Here is a 19813-nt window from a genome sequence, read left to right on the forward strand (position 1 = left end):
GGAATATACACACTATAAATAGGAGGAAATGCAGCAGCCAAATCCAATGCTTATATATGTACAATGTCATATGTACAAATGACAGTTAATTGCCAATTTTTGTGGTTCACTAATATACATTATTACAATCATTTTATTTAACTAAAAGAGTAAATCTCTCTTAGTAAAGTCTTTAAGGCACACCAATTTATGTTTAGCAAATCTTTGTCGTTATCTCAGGAAAAAATGTAAACTTAAAAGTTAAACCAAAAAGAAAAAAAACATAAAAAAGCTGCAAATGCCAATTATTAACACCGCAATTAAAATAAAATAATAAGGAAGTAGAACAATGTACTGTTAACTGTGTGCATGCAGCATTGCTTGCAAATTGTTAGGATTACTTTTTAGCTGTTAAACACTCAGCTGGACAACCCAAAAATGCATGTAAAAGAGGTAATTTAATATGCCACACAAGATACTTTAACAGTCTTATGAAAAGTTCCATATGGAAATCTAAATTAGCCAACACACGAACTTTGCTCTTCCTGAGATACCCTGCCTTTTTTTGGCCTGAAAAAGTAAATATTATTTGGGTATTTCAGCCATATTCTCAAAGGATTACAATACAGCACAGGGGATACAAGGGAAATGGCCTCTATAACATCAAAAGGAAAAAAGCAAGCAAAGCTTTCCCTTTCTTTAAATTTCAATTGAAAGAGCATAAATTAAATATTTCTAAACTTGGACTCACAAAGGGGATACACTTTACAGTTAAAATTAGCTTTCGATATGCAAGACTCTTTATTTTCTTTATTTTTATAGTAGCAATGCATTTAAAAAAAGAGAAATATTAATTTAATAAAAAATAATGTATCATTATTGATAGATAATATACAATATAGTCACGATTGTACCAACAAACATTTGTAACAAAAATTAAGATATTAATGGCAAATCGCCAATCCCCTAACAAAGGGGTCTGCCCCCAAAAGTTGTTTAAGCCCAAAGTGAAACCAGCACCATACAAAATATTTTTTTCCCCATTTATCCAATATGTCTCCTTTAAAATAGAAAGGTATTTAGATGCCTCATGCTACACACATCAGTGGCTTTAAATCAGATAGGAAAGCCATTAACCCTCACTTATAGATATTTGGGCGGAGGCATGCAAAGGTTCTTGTGGCCAACTTTGCACCCAGAACTGCTGGTTTAAAAGACATGTAAGCCCCCATAAAAAAATAGTCAGTGAACAGCTTTAAAATCTTTAAAGACCTGCCACTCCTGTTGTTTAAAGGTTAATAACAAGGCTGCAGCAACACCCTAATCACTTGGGATTTTTTCTCCTGTAACTCACTCAGTCCGCTCTCTAAGGAATTGACTTTGGCTCTTGGCTAACTTAGCATGCTCAGTTCTTCTCAACTCAGGTTACAAAACATACCCTCCAGTCTAGCAGCCAAGGAAGAGATGGCACTGCTGGTTTACATAGACACTCTGCTCTAGCCGCCCACTCTGCTCTGGCTGCCCACTCTGCTCTGGCTGCCCACTCTGCTCTGGCTGCCCACTCTGCTCTGGCTGCCCACTCTGCTCTAGCTGTCCACACTGCTCGAGAAATATTCTTTTTTTTTCTCCCAACCTTTCCTCAGCTCAGTTTAACCGTTACAGGGCACAGTCCATGCAGGACTTTGTAGCAAAGTAATTTCTACATGTATAAGCCTGCATTCTTCACTGCACAACTTTACAGCGCACATGTGCTGTTTTCAGATGTCACTAAAGATGTGTGAGAGGGAAAACGGGCACTTGTGGAAAGCTGCTATTTGTTTTAGAAAAATTTGATAGTGCTGGCGAACAGAGGGGATATATGCAATACAAATTGTGTGATTTAGGTGGGGGAGAAGTACTCAACTTATGGGTGGGGAAAATGTAGGGTTTACACGTCCTTTAACAGAAAAGATACACTCTAATACTTCAGAGTTATGTATCCAAAGTTGCATTCAGCCTGTTTCAATCTCGTTAGCTCTCATCATTGCAGGATATGAAAACATATGACTTGGAGAGCAGCAAAGCAATGATCATGGTTAAGAGCCCTTTGAGATGCAAGACAGGGGCATTTTTATCAAAGTGTGAAATTAAAGTTCACCACAGTAAAATTTCCCCACTTTCTAGTCATTCCTATGGGATTTTTAGAGTTGTATTTATCAATAAGTAAAAGTTATATTCCACCATTTGATAAATAAACCTTAACATTAAGGAGAAATGTCCTTGTCGCCTATAAGTTCTGGAAAGTGAGGGTTAAATCCTTTAATTTTTGGTTTAACAGAAAGACAATACATTCAAAATGAATAATGAAACATCAAATTTATGTAATAATAAGTGATCTATGAAAGAACTTTACCATACTGGAATTTATATCAGTAAATATTTCCCTTTTACATTGTTTATCTTAAGCCACATTTTGTGATGGTCTAAAGATCACCTGACAGGAAATAATGCAGTTCTAACTAACAGGAAGAAGTTTAGGAGTAAAAGACAGAGCTCTGTCCATTCATTGGCTGATGTGACCTAACATGTATGTGCCCTTAGTTGGTGTGTGAGCACAGTAAATTATAGGGGTAGCCCTTAGTACTTAAAATGGAAATTTTATACTTAGCAATATCCAATAAGAAACACTACTAAAATTGTATATTTTTATGAAAATGGTTTATTTAGATAAAGCAGTGTTTTACATATGTTCTGTTTTATGCAGTATATTTTAATAGAGACTATGTTCAGATGTATAGTTTCCCTTTAAGGTGGTGCTTTTCTGTAGTATGATACATGTAAATATCTTTTGAATGTATTTATTTAATATATTATGATGAATATTTCAATAACCTGACTGTTGCCCAGCTCAAGTAGATCCCTTCAGGATTAGGCCCCATCATACTAACTTAGCATCTTAGTGCATGATTGCATGTTTATTTCCTGACCCTTTCAGGGTTTATTTCCTGACCCTTTCTAATAGCTTCCAAAGTAGTCAGAGCATATGAATACCCAAGGCCTCAATGTATCAGCCCACTAAAGCAGAATTAACCCCACTATGCAATACCAAACATGCCACCATCTATCTACCTGCAAGTTTTCATTTGGTCTGCCAACTCATATAAGTTAGAATAATGCCATTATTTTAGATTATGGTGAACAAGGGTGCATCATAAATCCTTGTATGTATCACTGGAATTTATTTAATCCACACTCACTTAATGCAGTGTGTCATGCATGCTGTGTAGGTGAGTGCCATTGCAAAGAATTCCTTTCTAGCAAAGACAGAAGACGACAAGTCAATGTGCTAATGAAACAGAGCCAGCAGAAACGCGTAGTCCAGACTTTCAAATAACAATATCAGGCCAACCCATAAATCTGTCTCTCTGTTATAAAACTGGTCACTTTCTCTAAACATATAGATCTAAATTGCCCTTATGGAAAAGGCTGCTATTGCTCTTGTTATTTTAGAATAAATTGTAATTAGTGAGAAACCATAGATTGTCACTACAGTAATTATAGAAGGAAGTAACATAGACAGACAGGCAGACATACAGATATACACAAACTTCAAATACAGGTATAGAAAAACAAATGTTCATTGAGTCAATATATTGGTCAGCACCTTCACCTGCAAAAAGTACAGCTAAGTAGTTCTCCAATACTACAAAATTGCACAATCTTATTGGTCAGATGGGAGGCGGGTGTATTGCAGGTTGGGAATTGTAGCATTTTTTCAAAAAACTTAAGAGGAATTTGTCTCTGAAACATTTGTTATGTCCTATGAAGTGGCCAAAATCTGATCGGATAGACTGGAAATCTGTTTTAGGTAGCACTGGCTTCCTTCCAGATAATGTGATAGCCCCTAAATATGTATTTGCCTTCCATGTATAAATGAATGGTTTGTAGTAATATTAAATAACAATTAATACTGGGCACTAAGATGTGGATGCTTGTGCGAGCCCATGTTTTTTCAACAGAAACTAGTTGCTGGCCCACTCCTGGATGACAGGATGATCCCTAGGAAGTTTCACTGCATTATTCAGTCATACTGTGTTGGAGCGTATTAAGAACAAAACTACCACAAAGAATTATCTTTACATACACTATTTTGAGGTCTTTTAGTTTGAAAGAAATAAATCTGAAATAATAAAATTAAAACTACTTTAAAATAATATACACCCAACTATTGCTCCATTTCCCTTGACTAATGATTTGCATACAGAGCACACAAACTAATCACAGCTGATACCAGTTCAACACCAGCGCGATTTCTAATAATAATATGATAAAACCCAGAATGAACACAAAATCCAAAAAAGACCCTCTGCAATAATCAGCATATTGAAAAAAAACTTTGATACAAAATAAGGAGCACTATGCTGTTACCTAGGAGACAAGTTAAAAGAAAAAGAGAAGGGGATTCTGAATTGAATAGACGTATGATATGAAATTAAAATGTTTCAAGTTGAACAATCCAAAATGGATAGGGAAAGGTTAGAGGGAGAGAGAAATCAATTCTCCAATGGCAATCATGGATGGAAAAGAAGTATGAATAGGATTTGCCGGTGGGGTGCAACACCTGCCAAATATCCTGCAGCCAAAGAATTACAATAATACTGATGAAGTGTGCAAGAGCTTTTGGAGTCATTGCAGGGAACACAGGAAAAAAACTCCTGCAATCATGAGCCTATTCTATTATACAGACTATCCAGCTCCTGTTGCTGGCCTAAAAACTGTAAAAACACTTTGAACTTCAAAAACCGGTGATATTTACATGAATGTTTAAAGTATTCAGTATATTTTGAGAATGCTAGGAATTGTCTCCCAATCCAGCTGTAATGTTTATATAATAATTAAATGTTATTGTTTCCAGTCAAATCTTAACAGGAAACGGTCAGTATCACTTTGATTCTGACCCATATGGTTGAATAAAAGGGTCAATATACATACAGAATAAGCTCTGTTTAAAAAAATGAAATTCCAATTAACTGTGGGGGTGCCAATAGGTTAGGCATGAATATAAAAGCTATTTTTTTCACAGGACCGGTCTTTCTTTTAGCAATGTAAAATGTATTGGCATGGGGAAAAAAGTAATACAGTGCTCTAGTGCCAATTTACCTTTCTTAGGCTTACCTCATTAGACTTAGGTTTGCCCTTGAGTCTAAGGGGCCTATTTACTAAACAATTTTCAGATAAATTCATATTCTTTCTAAATGATAGAACATTTCGGAATGTATGCAAAAATTTCGGTAAAATTCCATGAGTTTTTTGTGGTTTTTGGTACATTTCCACAGAAAAATCATATTTTGCGCAAAGAATACGAACATTTTGGAATTCGTTAACGCTTTGGTTACACTTTCATTGGGACTCCATTTTTGGCAGGTTTGATCTGTCGAGTGCCATTGAGTCCTTTGAAAGGCTTCCAAAACCAGCAATGGAAGGCTTCAAAGCCAGAACTGTTTTCGTGGCGTTTATGAACTTTTCGGCCCAACTTTCGGAATGCTATTGCGATATTTTCGTATGAATTATAAAAGCATTGTTGAGACATTTTAGAACTACAAAAATTATTATGGTTACTTTGAATTTATACTATATCGTGTTTGAAGGTCAGAAAAAAATGCATTATTATTAAATGTGCCCCTAAGTCTGCATTAGGAACAGCTGGAAAGTGTGGTAAAATGCTAGTGTTGTGCTTTTAATCCTAGTAATAGCTGCTGTCTGACCATAGATGTCAATGGGAATTGTCTAGATTTCAAGTAACTTCACAGGGGAAAAATGTGTGAGATTTATTGCAGATTTTTCCTTGAAAACTGATAATGATACCTGCTTCACCCTAAGGAACATATTAAGGGGTGTATTTATTAACACTGAAGACAAACATCACCAGTTATGTTGCCCATAGCAAAGATCTGATAGGTTGCTATGGGCAACTTTACCGGCAATGTTTGTCTCCAATGTTAAAAAAAATATGCCCCTAACTCTTTCCATGTTGGCAGGAGAATCAAATAAATGTTGCTTAGCTGCATGTTACATTGTGGGTAAAAAACAAGACATCAAGTTAGAAAACAAAAGCAAAGATCTGATAGGTTGCTATGGGCAACTTTACCGGCGATGTTTGTCTCCAACGTTAAAAAAATATGCCCCTAACTCTTTCCATGTTGGCAGGAGAATCAAATAAATGTTGTTTAGCTGCATGTTGCATTGTGGGTAAAAAACAAGACTTCTATAGGTATCGATTGCTACAGTGGATATAAAAAGTCTACACTTTTTCCACCTTTAATGTGACCTATAAACTGTACCACTCAATTGAAAAACAAACTGAAATCTTAGGTGGAGGGAAGAAAACCAAAAAAAACTAAAATAATGTGGTTGCATAAGTGTGCACACCCTTTGTAAACATTATTATTTACAGTCTCACACATTTGCATAGCGTTAAGTGATAGTGCTATGTCTTAGGGGCACATTTACTAATCCACGAATCAGAATGGGAAAAAATCGGATTGGAAACGAAAATTTTGCGACTTTTTCGTATTTTTTTGTGATTTTTTTCATCGCCGTTGCGACTTTTTCGTCACCGGTATGACTTTTTCGCGAATTGACGTGACTTTTTCGTATTGAGCGCTCGTAAACGGCAGGCAAACCTTTCTGACTTTGCATGATTTTGGAAGCCTCCCATAGGACTCAATGGCAATCTGCAGCTCCAACCTGGCCCAAGGAAAGTCACGATACTGAAGCTTGAATGGATCCAAAACTTTCGTACTCGGGGAGACAGTACGATTTTTTCGCGACGGCGACAAAAAGTTTGCGACAATTCACACAAAAAGTCGTAACGCCGACGAAAAAATTGCAAAAATACCGATCATTATGGAAAAAACGCATTTGGACGCTTTTCGGACGTTTGTGGATTAGTAAATGTGCCCCATACTGTCAATGGAAAGGAAGGCCCTTCCTAAAACAACTTACAGTCTAAAAGAGAAGGGTTGTAAAAGATAATGTGGTTAGATTGTGATCCCTTTATTAGCTGTGTTGCTCCTCGCATCAGGCATATAATATAGTATATTGGTTCCTTTGGACCCTTATAAACCCAGGTACTACTGAGAATGAGAAAGATATTCATTATGGTCATGTGTACTGCATATATAAATCATAGCCAGTTATCTGAAATTGGCAAGTGGCCAGAAAAAGCCTTTAAAAAAAAAAAAAAGCTAATTTAAGTAATGTATCAGCATAGCAAAGTTAAAAAGTGAGGACTGCTTTTCAGACCATAACAGTTTCCTTATTTTTGTTAGTATAAGGGCACATTTCCATAAGGTCAATATGTAAGTCAGGCAGAGAATGGTATCTTGCAACCCTTTCATATGAAACTGTTTTACTTCAGCAGATAGTTATTTTATATAAATATGTCAGACGTCATATATCAGAACTGGATTTAACTATGCTTTTCTGGTTTATAAAATGTTAAACTCTTTGTGCCACAGAATATATAATAAAAAAAGAAACATTCAATTAAGGATTTTTAGTGAATATTCAAACTTTATCTTTCTGGCCAGAGACGTAGCCTAGGAATGCAATTAAAAACACAGCCACATATTTTACAAAATAAAATAAACCAAAACAAAATTGTGTAATCTGTAATCCTAGACACAGGAGTTACATTCTGAATGTGGCCACAAGTTTAGCCAAGTCTAATAAAATATTAAAAGTAAAAATAAATGAGAAAATTAGGAAAATACTAACTACAGCCAACATAAGCAACACATAGGAAGTGCTGTGGGTAATAGGATTTACAAACGCAAACACCGCATTAGTGGGCCCATGAGATACTATGATGTAGCCACATCTGGAGAGTCACTTGGTTACACCCACAAAGCCTGAACCGAAACCAGTTTAGAGCCAAGCCACCAAGCTTTAAATGTGTAATATTGGCTGCTATTTAATAGACACCAGTGTACCACATTTTAAGGTTGCTATAATGCCATAACAGCCCCGGATAATATTGCAAGATAACAGGATCTGTTAAATTAAATGCATGCACAATAGATTGCATGCTTTTTACAAAAAATAAGTAAATTAACATTATAACACTAGACCACATATTATTTTTTAACTCTAGTAGAGTATTTCACTGGATTACAAATGTAAAATCTTCTTCTGAGCTCTCCTCGTTATTGGTTAATCCCTATAATAAACAACTTTTTATTCATAAAATGTACATACTTTTCAGCGAAGGAACATACCTTGTATTGCTCAGAAATCGATGTGATCTCCTCTGTAAAGCTACGTATATTGATGCAGCAGTTCCAATAAGTTCATTTTGTTCCTCCTGTGACAAAGTATGTCCTGTTAAAATAGAAAAGCTATTATAATCAATTTAAATGAGTACAGTCTATACATCTCTGCATGAAAGTCTGTCTATGGCAAAACTTGTGGTTAAATCCTGCCCCTGAAATGTAAGCTATCAGCATTTAGATGTATTTGATTTGCCAGTGATCCATTAAAACTTTAAAATGTTCAATATGCCATGTAAAATGTGTAATGTGTAAGTTTAACTGACAATGTAAAACTCTCCACAATCTCGACAAAAAGGAGGGGCAGATATGGTTCAATTAAGTTAATTAAATTCAAACACCTATTATGAAGTTATTTGGGTAATCAAGCATCACAAATAGACAAAACAACATGAGTAAGCTTCCAGTATTGCCATCAACTGTCAAAGGAAAAGACAAAATTACATGGCAACTAAAACAATAGCTGGAAAAGGATACAAACTGGACTATTATCAAGGACCCCTGAATATCGACTACAAAGGCATGATGAATTTGCCCTTCATCAGTAATTCTAAACAAGTCATAATCGGCTGCATATGTCCAGCATGTACAAAATTCTAGAGGACTGGCACAGAGACCTTACTGAACTGTATAAAACAGTGTAACACTGGCTGTTATTATATGGCATTATTTGTCCAAATTAGCTGACTACTGTAGAATATGCAGGCCCCAAATCCCTTTTATTGTCATAACTTGGGCAGTCAAGCCATCGTACAATGTTTAATAACAGTCAACCACCAAATTAGCCCCTGCAACCAAATCATTAGCGAATTTAATCACCATGGTATAACTCAAAGAGCAAGAATCAACTTTACCAATTCAAGCAAAAGGGATTACATATTCAGTAAAATTACAAGAGATCATGGTTAAATCAAGAATATGGGTAGAGTAATAATGCAGTAGGAAAATATTGTAAATGTGTCACTGGAACACAATTTCCTTTTTGCACACTTATATCCCTGAACCCATAATTCTTCTAATAATATATAAGAAACTAGTCTAGGATCACAATGTATTGCCACTGCAATCTGAAACAAGTGAGAGTCTAAATTCAGAAAAATAGGAGTCCAAGGAAAAACCCCAAATTTCATTTTAACGGATTGGATAAACACAATGTATAGAAATCTAGTTAAAGTGATAACAGGTGCCAGTGTTAAAGCTTGGAAAAGAATCCCCATTATGGTATTTGTAATAGGCAAATTTGCAGGGGCAAACAAACTGTGCTTTGCTTCAGGCTGTACAAAAACAAACAATATGATTCTCTGAGCCAAATGAATAATGCTGCCCTTACAAGTATTTTGGTTACAATAAAAACACACAAAGCTGATGGGCCTTACTAACACTGACGGAGGAGATGCCCAGAGGCAGAAGATCAGCAATTAGTGCAGAAAACAACTTACATGATTTAAAAAATCACATGTAATTATATAAGGAAAATGTAGAAAATGGTTAAAAATGTAACATAAAATAGGAAAATCAAAAGTAGATTTTATAAAGTGCAAATAACAAGACATCAAATACATTGGCATTATTCACATTTGCTTTGGTAAGATTACTAACAGCCTACAGTAAAACTATTACAGGGCAAAGTACCACATTAAGTTTATAAGAGAGACTTTTTTAATGTAGAGACAGCATAAAACTTTTTTTTTTATTTTGTCTTTCCATTGTGAGAGATCTCAGAAAGTGGAGGATCCATGTCCATGACCTAAATTGGCTACGCCCTTAATAATTTACTGCTGCTACTGGAATACTTCAGGATAAGACCTTAAAAGAACAATAAGCTAAAAACTTGTTAAAAGTGTTTTAAAGTAGTTAAAATATGTTGGGCAGTTGCCCTGCACTGGCCCCCAATCCAATGGGAGAATCAATCCTGCCAAATTGACACACATTGATGGGGAAGTCCCATCGGGGCCATACACAGGCACATAATCTGCCGAATTAGACTAAAGAACTCGAATTGGCATCTTAAATTTGGCCGTTTATGACCACCTTTACAATAGTTTGCATTAAAAAATTGCCTTATAGCCACTGGGGCAGATATTTATGCTGGAAAAAAGTAGAAAAGGAACAAGTTCCATGGCAAATAACTGATAAACTTAGTAACGCTTATCTGTTGCCATTTAGGCCATTTTCAATTTGAATAGCTACCCCATGGCTACACAGCAGCTTTGTTTATATAAACTTTAGAAATGCTTCTGAAGCAGACACAGAACTTTTACCCAGTGCAGGGAAACAGTACATAATATTTTAATTACTTTGATACACTCATTTTTTTGGTGTTTCTTTAAAGGAGCAGTGTACCACTTTGTTCAACATTGTTTCAGTAAACAGACTTTTTGCCTATTGTTAAGCACAAAAAAATCAATGGTTTTTGTTAAGCAGATAGATTAGAACCATTTAAAAAAAAATGTCACCCTTATTGATGATTGGTATATATGGTTTATGTATGTGAGTGTATAGAAAGGTCGGCATAGATTTGTGTGTGCTGGGTTCACTTGGAAGGGTTGAACTTGATGGACTTTGGTCTTTTTACAACCCAATGCAACTATGTATGGAGCAGCATCATGTTCCCTGTATAGCTCAATTAAAAAAAAAGATTTTAGTGATTAAAAAAATAAACATTTAGCACAACTGTTGAACGAGGAGGTAAACTACCCCTGTAAGTCACTGGCTGGGTGAGGTTGACAAAAAATAGAGTACAGAGCAGCTGGAGGCCACTTTACCTAAAATATTACAATGTGTAAAAGAAATAACAAAAGATCTAAATGTTTCCATAAGAATGGTGCTTAAACGTTGCAAACAGCATACTAAACACAAGGGATTTACAAAAACTGCTAAAAAATCTATTTGATAAATTAAAGCTGTCAGCAATACTTCTGAAAAAAAATACATAAATGTATTTTTTCTTTTCAGTATATTTAGAAATGGTATTGAGTAACTCAGCCCTACTTTAAAAACACTGATACAGAGATGATTTGCAATTGAACACCAAAATCAAAAGAGAAAGCTGCTGTTTCTGTTTAATGATTTGGCGCCCAATTGGTACCTTTTACAGTATATAAACCAAGAACAGGCACGGGTCAAGTTGTAGCTGCGGCAACAGGTCAAGAATGGAATGCAAAAATAAGTGACCTCTAGTTCCTGACTTATCCCTTGAAATTAATATTAGGAAACCTCACCCTAATCCAAAACTCACTTTTTACTCTGTTATGAAAGTGACATATGCTTTAAACCTACTTTAACTTTAAATATCTGCAACCAACTGCATAACATTTCTTACATTACAAAACAGAGCAAGCTACAAAAAATATAGTTTTCTCTCCAATCTACCAAATGTACCATGTAACTGTATAATAAGAACATAACAGCATTTTTGCTAAGTAAAATAGTATTATCGTGTTTCATTTTCTCAGAGTACCCAGATTATTTCTGGCGTTTAACCTGTTATGGGTTCCCAGGTTCCTTATTTATTTTGCTTTTACAATTATTGGTTATAATCAGACCCGTGAACAAATAGAATTGTGGCCAATTGTCCCATCTACATGGAAAAATGGTCTGTCCTTCTAAAAGAATGATGATGCTTACTATGACTGTTTATCAAATAAATTTCCCCCTTACCCATTTCTGAACCATTTACTCCAGAGGAAATATATACCATATATTCTATTAAGAATTATTTAACCAAATGTTACATTCATGTGCTTTACTTTCTCTTTATTGAAAAGTAAATAAAAAAAGACAAACCCTTAAATCCATCAGGATATACTTCAGGGAGAAATTTAGTAGTGATGTCTCCTTTTACAAAGAGAGGATGAGTTATAATTTCATGTAGTAGAGGAATATTGTGAGTCACACCTAAAAGACAAAAAAAAAAAAAAGAAAAAATTATAACCAGGGAATCAATACATGAAATAAGTGCAAAGTACATTATATAGAAGGTGTTGTGTTTCTGTCCTTGCAAGTACAATTGAAAATACAGCTTTTTAGACTTCTCTTGTAGAATTGTCATCAGGCCCAGAGTATGTTTTCAAGTAGCTCTAATAATTAAAGGAGAAGAAAAGGTAAAACTTCAGAAAGATCTATGTAAATACAGCCATAAGCACTCACAGAATAGCTGCACTGGTTCCTCTATCAAAAGAAACACAGGGTTTCTTGTCTTCTTTTGTGTACACATGTTCTTCAGGGTCAGACTTCCTTCTCTCTTAATAATTATTCAGAGCAGGGGCACAGGACTGCTCAGTTTGCTACTCTCTACCTTCTCCTGCTCCTCCACCCATCAGAACTTGCTCCCCTCCCAACTCTGTGTAATCTGAGCTACCAGCAGCTAGAGCTGCAGCAGGGAAGCTACTGAGACCGAGCTAAAATGGCAGCTGATATCAGAGGCATTTACAGAGGAATGGTAAAGCTTGCTGCAGAATAAATATAGTGTTCTAGTTTGCACTAATATGGCTAATCTATTGGCAGTAAAATGTCAACATGCCTTTCCTTCTCTTTTGAAAAGGAAGGGTTAAAGGGAAGAATGAACAAACCATGGACTTTTCCTCGTAGTTACATTTAGAAAATTGTGAAAAGTTTTCATAACTGTGAAGGATTACTTTGACCATTACACACAGCACCACTTTTAGGTGTGTGTAATAGTTTTTAGAATACTCCATGAAAAATGAGTGTGCTGAAAAGCACTTCTCATACTTATTGTGAAATAAATTAGAAGTAGTGCCTGACAGGCTATGGCAAATTGATCTTTAAAAAAAACATCTGTTGCCCAACTCAGTAGTGGTGATCAAATAACCAGCTTCCCAATTAATGTCAGCAATGTCTATTCTACGTAACTAAAAGGCAACTAAAGCCCATAATAAGCTCTCAGTGCTATTATGGCATAGTGCTAATTTGTTGCTTTCCACAGACAGCATCATTTGCCAAAAATATATAAGCTCATCTATTAGGCCCTTGAGCGCAGTTATCATTGCCATGTTCTTCCAAAACAAACACATGAAAAACTGCACAGGACACTCTACGACGTCACACGCAGGCAAGGAGCAAGGATAATTTCAGGCAAAATAGCATCTTGCAGACTTCCTAGTTGTAGAATGACATACAAATGGTGGTACAAAAAATCCCCAAGAGTTGGTTTGATAGGTAAAGGAGAAAGTGGAATGAAGATTGTTTAAATGTACGTATTTATAGAGCTGTGTTTTAAAAGAAGCATAGTTGAAATACACATATTATATATTATATATTAACACAATGAAATGCTGTGTAAAATCATGCATATGTCTAAAGCTGTATGATTTTATGCAAATGTGTTACAGAGTGTAACTAGAGGTCTTCATTTAAGAAAAAACCTGTTTAATAAGCAATGTTGACTGCTACTGCTTTTTCCACAGTATATTTCACCACTTTTCATGCCAGAAATTCATAATTTGTGGCAATACCTTCAAATGGTTTCTCCAGCTTTGAAAAGCTGTAAAGTAATGGCATCATTGCCAGCATAAATACACACCTTTCTAAACACACCAATTAGATCTGCACAATAGATTCTTTCTGTCCAAGCCAAAAGAATAGAAGAGGAAAAGGTGGTACAAATGAGAAAGTAAAGTCGTTAAAGCTCTGCAAAGAAATTCATTAGCTTAAAGGCTGCAGACTGTATACATATATGAAAGCTGCATACAAGTTTGATTCATGTATAGATGGACTTAATCTTGTTGATAAAGGCTGCAAAGTTAAACATACAGAATTTGTACAGTAGGTCAAACAAATACAAAGTGTGGCCATTGCTTGATATGACCCCAGTATCAAGCTTTTCCGACAACTGCCAAATAAAGTTCTGTTCTGCTGTGTCTTGTACCCAGCTTTTTTTTGTTCTTCCCCACTCCAGTACTTATACATGTAGGGATCCCAAGATTTTGGCCCCTTAGGATGGGTTCCCCTTTAGACAGGCACCAGGGGGTGGCCTAATGGGTTATGGACACCTAAAGGTGGTCTAGATGTGAGAAAAGGGAGTTTCCCTGTAGTTCCAACAGCAACCACTAGGTGGCGTGCTGAAGTATAAAATGGGATGGCACACATGCTGTGTAAGGTTTTAGTCCTGGAACCTCCCTCTGTGAAGAGGTTAGCTACAGGCTCTAGTTCTAGCTTAGGAGTTTATGTTATAGTCCACTCTAGGAGTGGAAGACAGGAAGAATATTTAAAAAGGGCAGACAGAAGCCCCACCAGGAGTTAGTGAGGTTAAGACCTCCTGGCATTCATCGCCGGAGTTCAGGGAAACTAAGTGGCCAACACAGTGGAGATTTCCTAAGCAAGGGGTATCTCGGCGTGAGTACCGGGGAGAGGCCTCAGGGAGTGTCGCTCTGGCGGGAGTGCCGGGGAGAGCCCTAAGAGAGGGTCTTCTGGCGTGAGTACCAGGGGGAGCTCCCAAAGAGGGTCTTTTGGCAGGAGTACTGGGGGTAAGCCCAAGTGAGAGGGTCTCCAGACACAGGGCTCCTGTTAGCGCCACACGCAGCAATTTCGTGGTAAAAGTAGCAGCACCGTCTAAAGTGGGCTACATACATTTACCTCCTGGCCACATTTAACATTCATTGTGCTACACAATATGATATTATACAATGAAATACCAAGTCTCTATTTCCAAATGTTACATCAAATTTTATAGTACCTTGGAATCATAGAGATCCTGCCTTCTGAATGTCAGATAAAATACATAGACCACAAGTTTTGTGTATAATTTTAAAACATTTTAGTGCTGCCTGCTATAGCGTCTATGGTATAAAAGGAGCATAGTTCAGATATATTTTGCCATGCTGAGCTTCTGTTTGAAAAGTGTTAGTGCAAGCCAGAACTGCAGCCATGAAATATGGCAGAGTTGTTTTAACCCCCAAAACAAAAACAATACTGATTAAACTTAAAAAAATCACTTTTATTATGTTGGTTTGAAAAACCCAACATACTGTTTTTCGACTTATTCTTCCGCTTTATCTTCTTCTTCTTCTTACCGCCCCCCATTTTCTAAACGCTACTCCTCCTGCAGTTTTAGGGGTACAACACCCAAACTCTCAACACTTTTGCCCTATAATGAAGCAGGTCGCTTGTGTTTTTCTAAGCGACCCCGCCCCCCGTCTTTTTGTGGCGCCCCTCTGAAGCCCCCAATTTTCCCATTGACTTTAATGGGGAAGATTTTCAAACTGCTGCCACTCTTACTTAAATAACATAATCATGGGGTCACTCCGAATGAAACAGTGACATTGGATTTATTAAATATCACCAATTGACTTTAATGATGACATTTAAACTGCTGCCACACTTACAGCTTTGAGGCTACTCTCCCCAAACTTGAATCACATAGTCATGGGTCAACCTGAATGAAAATGGATGCCCAAAAGTGGGTGGAGCTATGAACAGCCAATCAGATTTTACCTTTTGACTTTCAATGGAGGAATTTCAACCTGCTGCCATTCTCACAGTAATAACACCAGGGTCCCCAAACTTTGTAGAGTTGGCACCAGGTAACTGCAGTTCAAGGTTAGTAAAGTGGGCGGAGCCACCAACAGCCAATCAGATTTCACCTATAAACTTTCATTGGTTTAAATTTAAACTGCTGCCATTCTTTAAATATTAATACTAAGGTCCCCAAACTTTGCAGAGTTAGTCACCATGTAATTGCGGCTCGAGGTTAGAAAAGGTGGGTGGAGCCACCAACAGTCAGACTTTACCTGTTGACTTTCCATGGGGAAATTCAACCTGCTGCCATTCTCACATTATTAATTCCAGGGTCCCAAAGCTCTTCACAGTTTGTCACTAGGGGACTACATTTTTAGGTTTTAAAAAGTGGGTGAAGCCACCAACAGCCAATAATATTTAATCTATTAAATTGTTTTGGTTTAAATCTAAAATGCTGCCATTCTTATACTATTTACGCCAGGGTCTCAAAACTTTTTAGTCACTGGGTGACAATAATTCAAGGTTTGAAAAAAGTGAGTGGAGCCACAGACAGCCAATCAGATTTACTTCATTGATTTTAATGGGGACATTTAAACTGATGCCATTTACACACAATTAATTTGAAGTGTCCCCAAACTTTTCCCAGTTGGCCACTGGGGGATTAAGGTTAAAGGTTAGAAAAGGTTGGTAGAGCCACTAACAGCCAATCAGATTTCACCAATCGAATTTCATTGGTTTATATTTATACTGCTACCTTTCTCACACTATTTATGCCAGGGTTCCCAAACTTTGCACAGTTCTAAAATGCGGGGGACACTAACAGCCAATCAGATTTCATCCATTCAATTTCATTAGCTTAAATATAAAATGCTGTCATCCTCACACTATTTATGCCAGGGTGCCCAAACTTTGCAGTTTGTCACTGGGTGACTCAAGGTTAGAAAAAGTGGGCACACCCACCAACCACCAATTACAATTCACCTATTGGCTGTTATTTGTTTAAATTTAAACTGCTGCCGTTCTTTAACTATTAATCCTAGGGTCAATAAACTTTGCAGAGTTAGTCACTGGGTAACTGCAGTTCCAGGTTAGAAAAAGTGGGCGGAGCCACAAACTGCCAATTAGTTCATTAGCCAATGTCACTCATTGACTTTCAGTGGGGAAATTTAAATTGCTGCCATGCAGACACTATTAAAACCAGGTTTCCAAACTTAGGACAGCAGTTTTTACTATATAATTGTGGTCCAAGGTTAGAAAAACTGGGTGGAGCCAACAACAGCCAACCAACAACAGAATAGATTTCATTCAGTGACTTCACATTTTTCAAACCAGCATAAAGTTTGTTCTCAAACTCCCCTTTCTAGTTTTTATTTGTATTTTTAATCAGTACATTTGCAATGATTCATAATATGAGATTTTTATCCCCAACAGATATAAGTGTGTAGAGGAAGAGGCAGAAAAAAAAATTCCCCCTCAGGATACAGAATGACTAGAGCAAGACTTGCTAAAACAAAAACAAAAAAAATTTAAATAATGCATATAATTTTAGAAACGTGCATTTTTAAAACATATACCGAGAATTGGTAGCATAAAAAAGCATTTTTATTTTCATCCCTGCAAATGTTTGTAATGTATAATTAACACACAGAAGCCCTGATTGCAAAAAAAAAATTATAACTAAACCATCTTGTTTTTTTTTAAAAGCCATTGTCAGAATCCTGGGGAGAGGTAGGATGATGACAGGGATCTCCTTGCCTGAACCGATTCTCCTAAATGATATGAATTTAAAGGCCTCTGTGGGTATCTTAATTCATTGCAAATGATGTGCTATCACTACTACAGTGGAACTATTTCAATTAATACAATGCAAAAATGTATGATTATTTTGGAAACAGTTTGAGAAGGTGAATAGTTACATGTTCTAAGGGATATAAAAATCAGCAGTCTAATAATTAATTGCAAATTGCAACTAACTTAGCAATAGAATTTAACACTGAAGCATGAAAAAGTGCACATCATGCAGAAGAACCTTCTATTTGGTTTATGATTACAGAGAAAGAGACTTCATATTATGAGGAATAAATATAATGTGACTTCAGTTGTAGTTTATTCACTGTATCACATTTTCCAATTACAAAGTAAGCTTGGCACCATAATCCTCAACATTATGGGAGTCTTAGATCTGAAATATATCATGACTTTTGCAAGGGTTCATAAGGTCCCCATCTGTGTGTGCGAATAACTTCCAGGCTACAGAAATAGGCAACAGAGAACAGCTTGCTTAGGCTACCTGCTGTTTCCAAAACATTAGCCAGACATTACCACTAAACACTTACAGGATCAAGCAGAGGCCACCAAGTAATGGGCTGCTTTATACAGAGTTGAGATTCAGTTGGGTATCCTGCAGTCCTCCAGCTGCTCTTGAACTACAAATCTCAAAATCTGTTAAAATGGTTAGTTTGAGATTATTGTAGATGTGGTTAATTATAGCTGTATAATTGATAATTGCCAACCCAAGGTTGATCAAACAATGAAATTACACAAAACACAGTAAATGAGACATGAGCAAAATGAAAAAGAAGACATGCTCCCTTAATAGGGCGTTAAGGTGTTTTATAAATGTATGCAAAAGAAGGCTTATATACAAAGGTTCGGTATAAGCCAATGTAATCACATGTAGAAAAACTACATTTGTTCCTGGATAAAGACCTTGGACAGGTTCTACAGCTAAGAATATACCCAATAATTTCTTAAAGGAGAACAAAACCCTAAAAATTAATATGGCTAGAAATGCCATATTTTATATATACCAAACTTACTGCACCAACTTAAAGGTTCAGCATCTCTATAATAGTAATGATCTAGGTGTTCACAGTTGTGCACAGGTGCTCCCCATCTTGGATTTTGTTAGGAGAGTCAGTGACAATTGCATGCTTAGTGTGCTCTGCGCAACTGTTGAGAAGCTTAGGGATTGTTGCAAATTATCAAGCAGAAAATAAGGCTGACCAGTCATGTAAGCTGATGGTGCAGGACTATTTTTTCAATTTTGGTGCAAATTGCAATAGTTTCTGAGCTGCCTTGCACTAAAAATCTGAATAAATCCTTATACTGTGACATTTATATTCTATATATACAGTTAATAGTGTGTCAGTCTTAAGCTCAGTAACTTGAGGCAGCACAGAGCAGTGAATCAACAGAAAAGAAGAAAGGGGGCTAAAGGGCCCCAGTTGCCTTGAACTGGTGCAGAAACCAAAAACATAATGTCCAACATTTTTGCTCTTATTAGTTAAGCTTTAGTTCTCATTTAAGTTTACAAAAAGTAAATACAGTATATAGCATTATCACAAAGGAAAAAAACTCTTAAGGTGCTGTCCTTTTAAGGTGCTCCCACAAAGACCCTTCAAAATATGTATGTATTAAAAGAGATGGCAAAGGGCATTCAGTACCAAACATGTAATGTGAGGAGAATTAAATAAGTTTGCAGTTTCACCACTGCCTGTGGGTTGTCCTCTCATTTCATTTTTTTTGGATACATGTATACATATTATACACCCTGGAGACAAGGTACCTCACGTCTAAGGGAATAAAAAAGGACTAGTTGATCAATTTTTGGAGAAGAAGAAAGATAGAGGAGATAATAAAGGAATTAGCAAAATAATCCATAAAGGTGACCATGCCCGTGTATGGGGCCCTCCCCATGATATCACCCAGCCAAGGTGGGTATATCAGGGTGGAAAGATTAGCATGTATGGCCACCTTTAGTTTCTTTTTAATGCACTGAACCCATAATTTTTTAATCTGTCTGAAATCCAAACCAAATCTAAGCCATATATTGTACATTCAAATTTGAACAAACTTCTGCACCTTAGGTTTGCGTTAAATTAATAGTTTGGATTTGGTTAAATCTGAACTTTGCAACTGATGCCATGCAGCTAACACTGCACCCCAACTGGGTGCAAGATGGGGGTGTGCCTAGGGCAGCACCAGGTATGAATTCAGCACTGTATTCAATACACCTATTGCTTTAATGAACTATCTTTGAAGGTTTG

At 36.5% G+C, this 19813-nt stretch overlaps 1 protein-coding gene across 1 annotated transcript in view; it reads right to left on the reverse strand.

Annotated features, from left to right (window-relative positions):
* Positions 1-19813, reverse strand: part of pcca (propionyl-CoA carboxylase subunit alpha) — a 249052-nt gene that overhangs the window by 99998 nt on the left and 129241 nt on the right. The window contains exons 17-18 of the mRNA XM_002937086.5: positions 12075-12185; positions 8238-8340 (exon numbers count right to left, since the gene is read on the reverse strand). Coding sequence (XP_002937132.1) covers positions 8238-8340; positions 12075-12185 — 214 coding nt within the window. The remainder of the gene's footprint in view (positions 1-8237; positions 8341-12074; positions 12186-19813) is intronic.

Source organism: Xenopus tropicalis, chromosome 2 (assembly GCF_000004195.4).
Source record: "Xenopus tropicalis strain Nigerian chromosome 2, UCB_Xtro_10.0, whole genome shotgun sequence".
NCBI lineage: Eukaryota > Metazoa > Chordata > Amphibia > Anura > Pipidae > Xenopus > Xenopus tropicalis.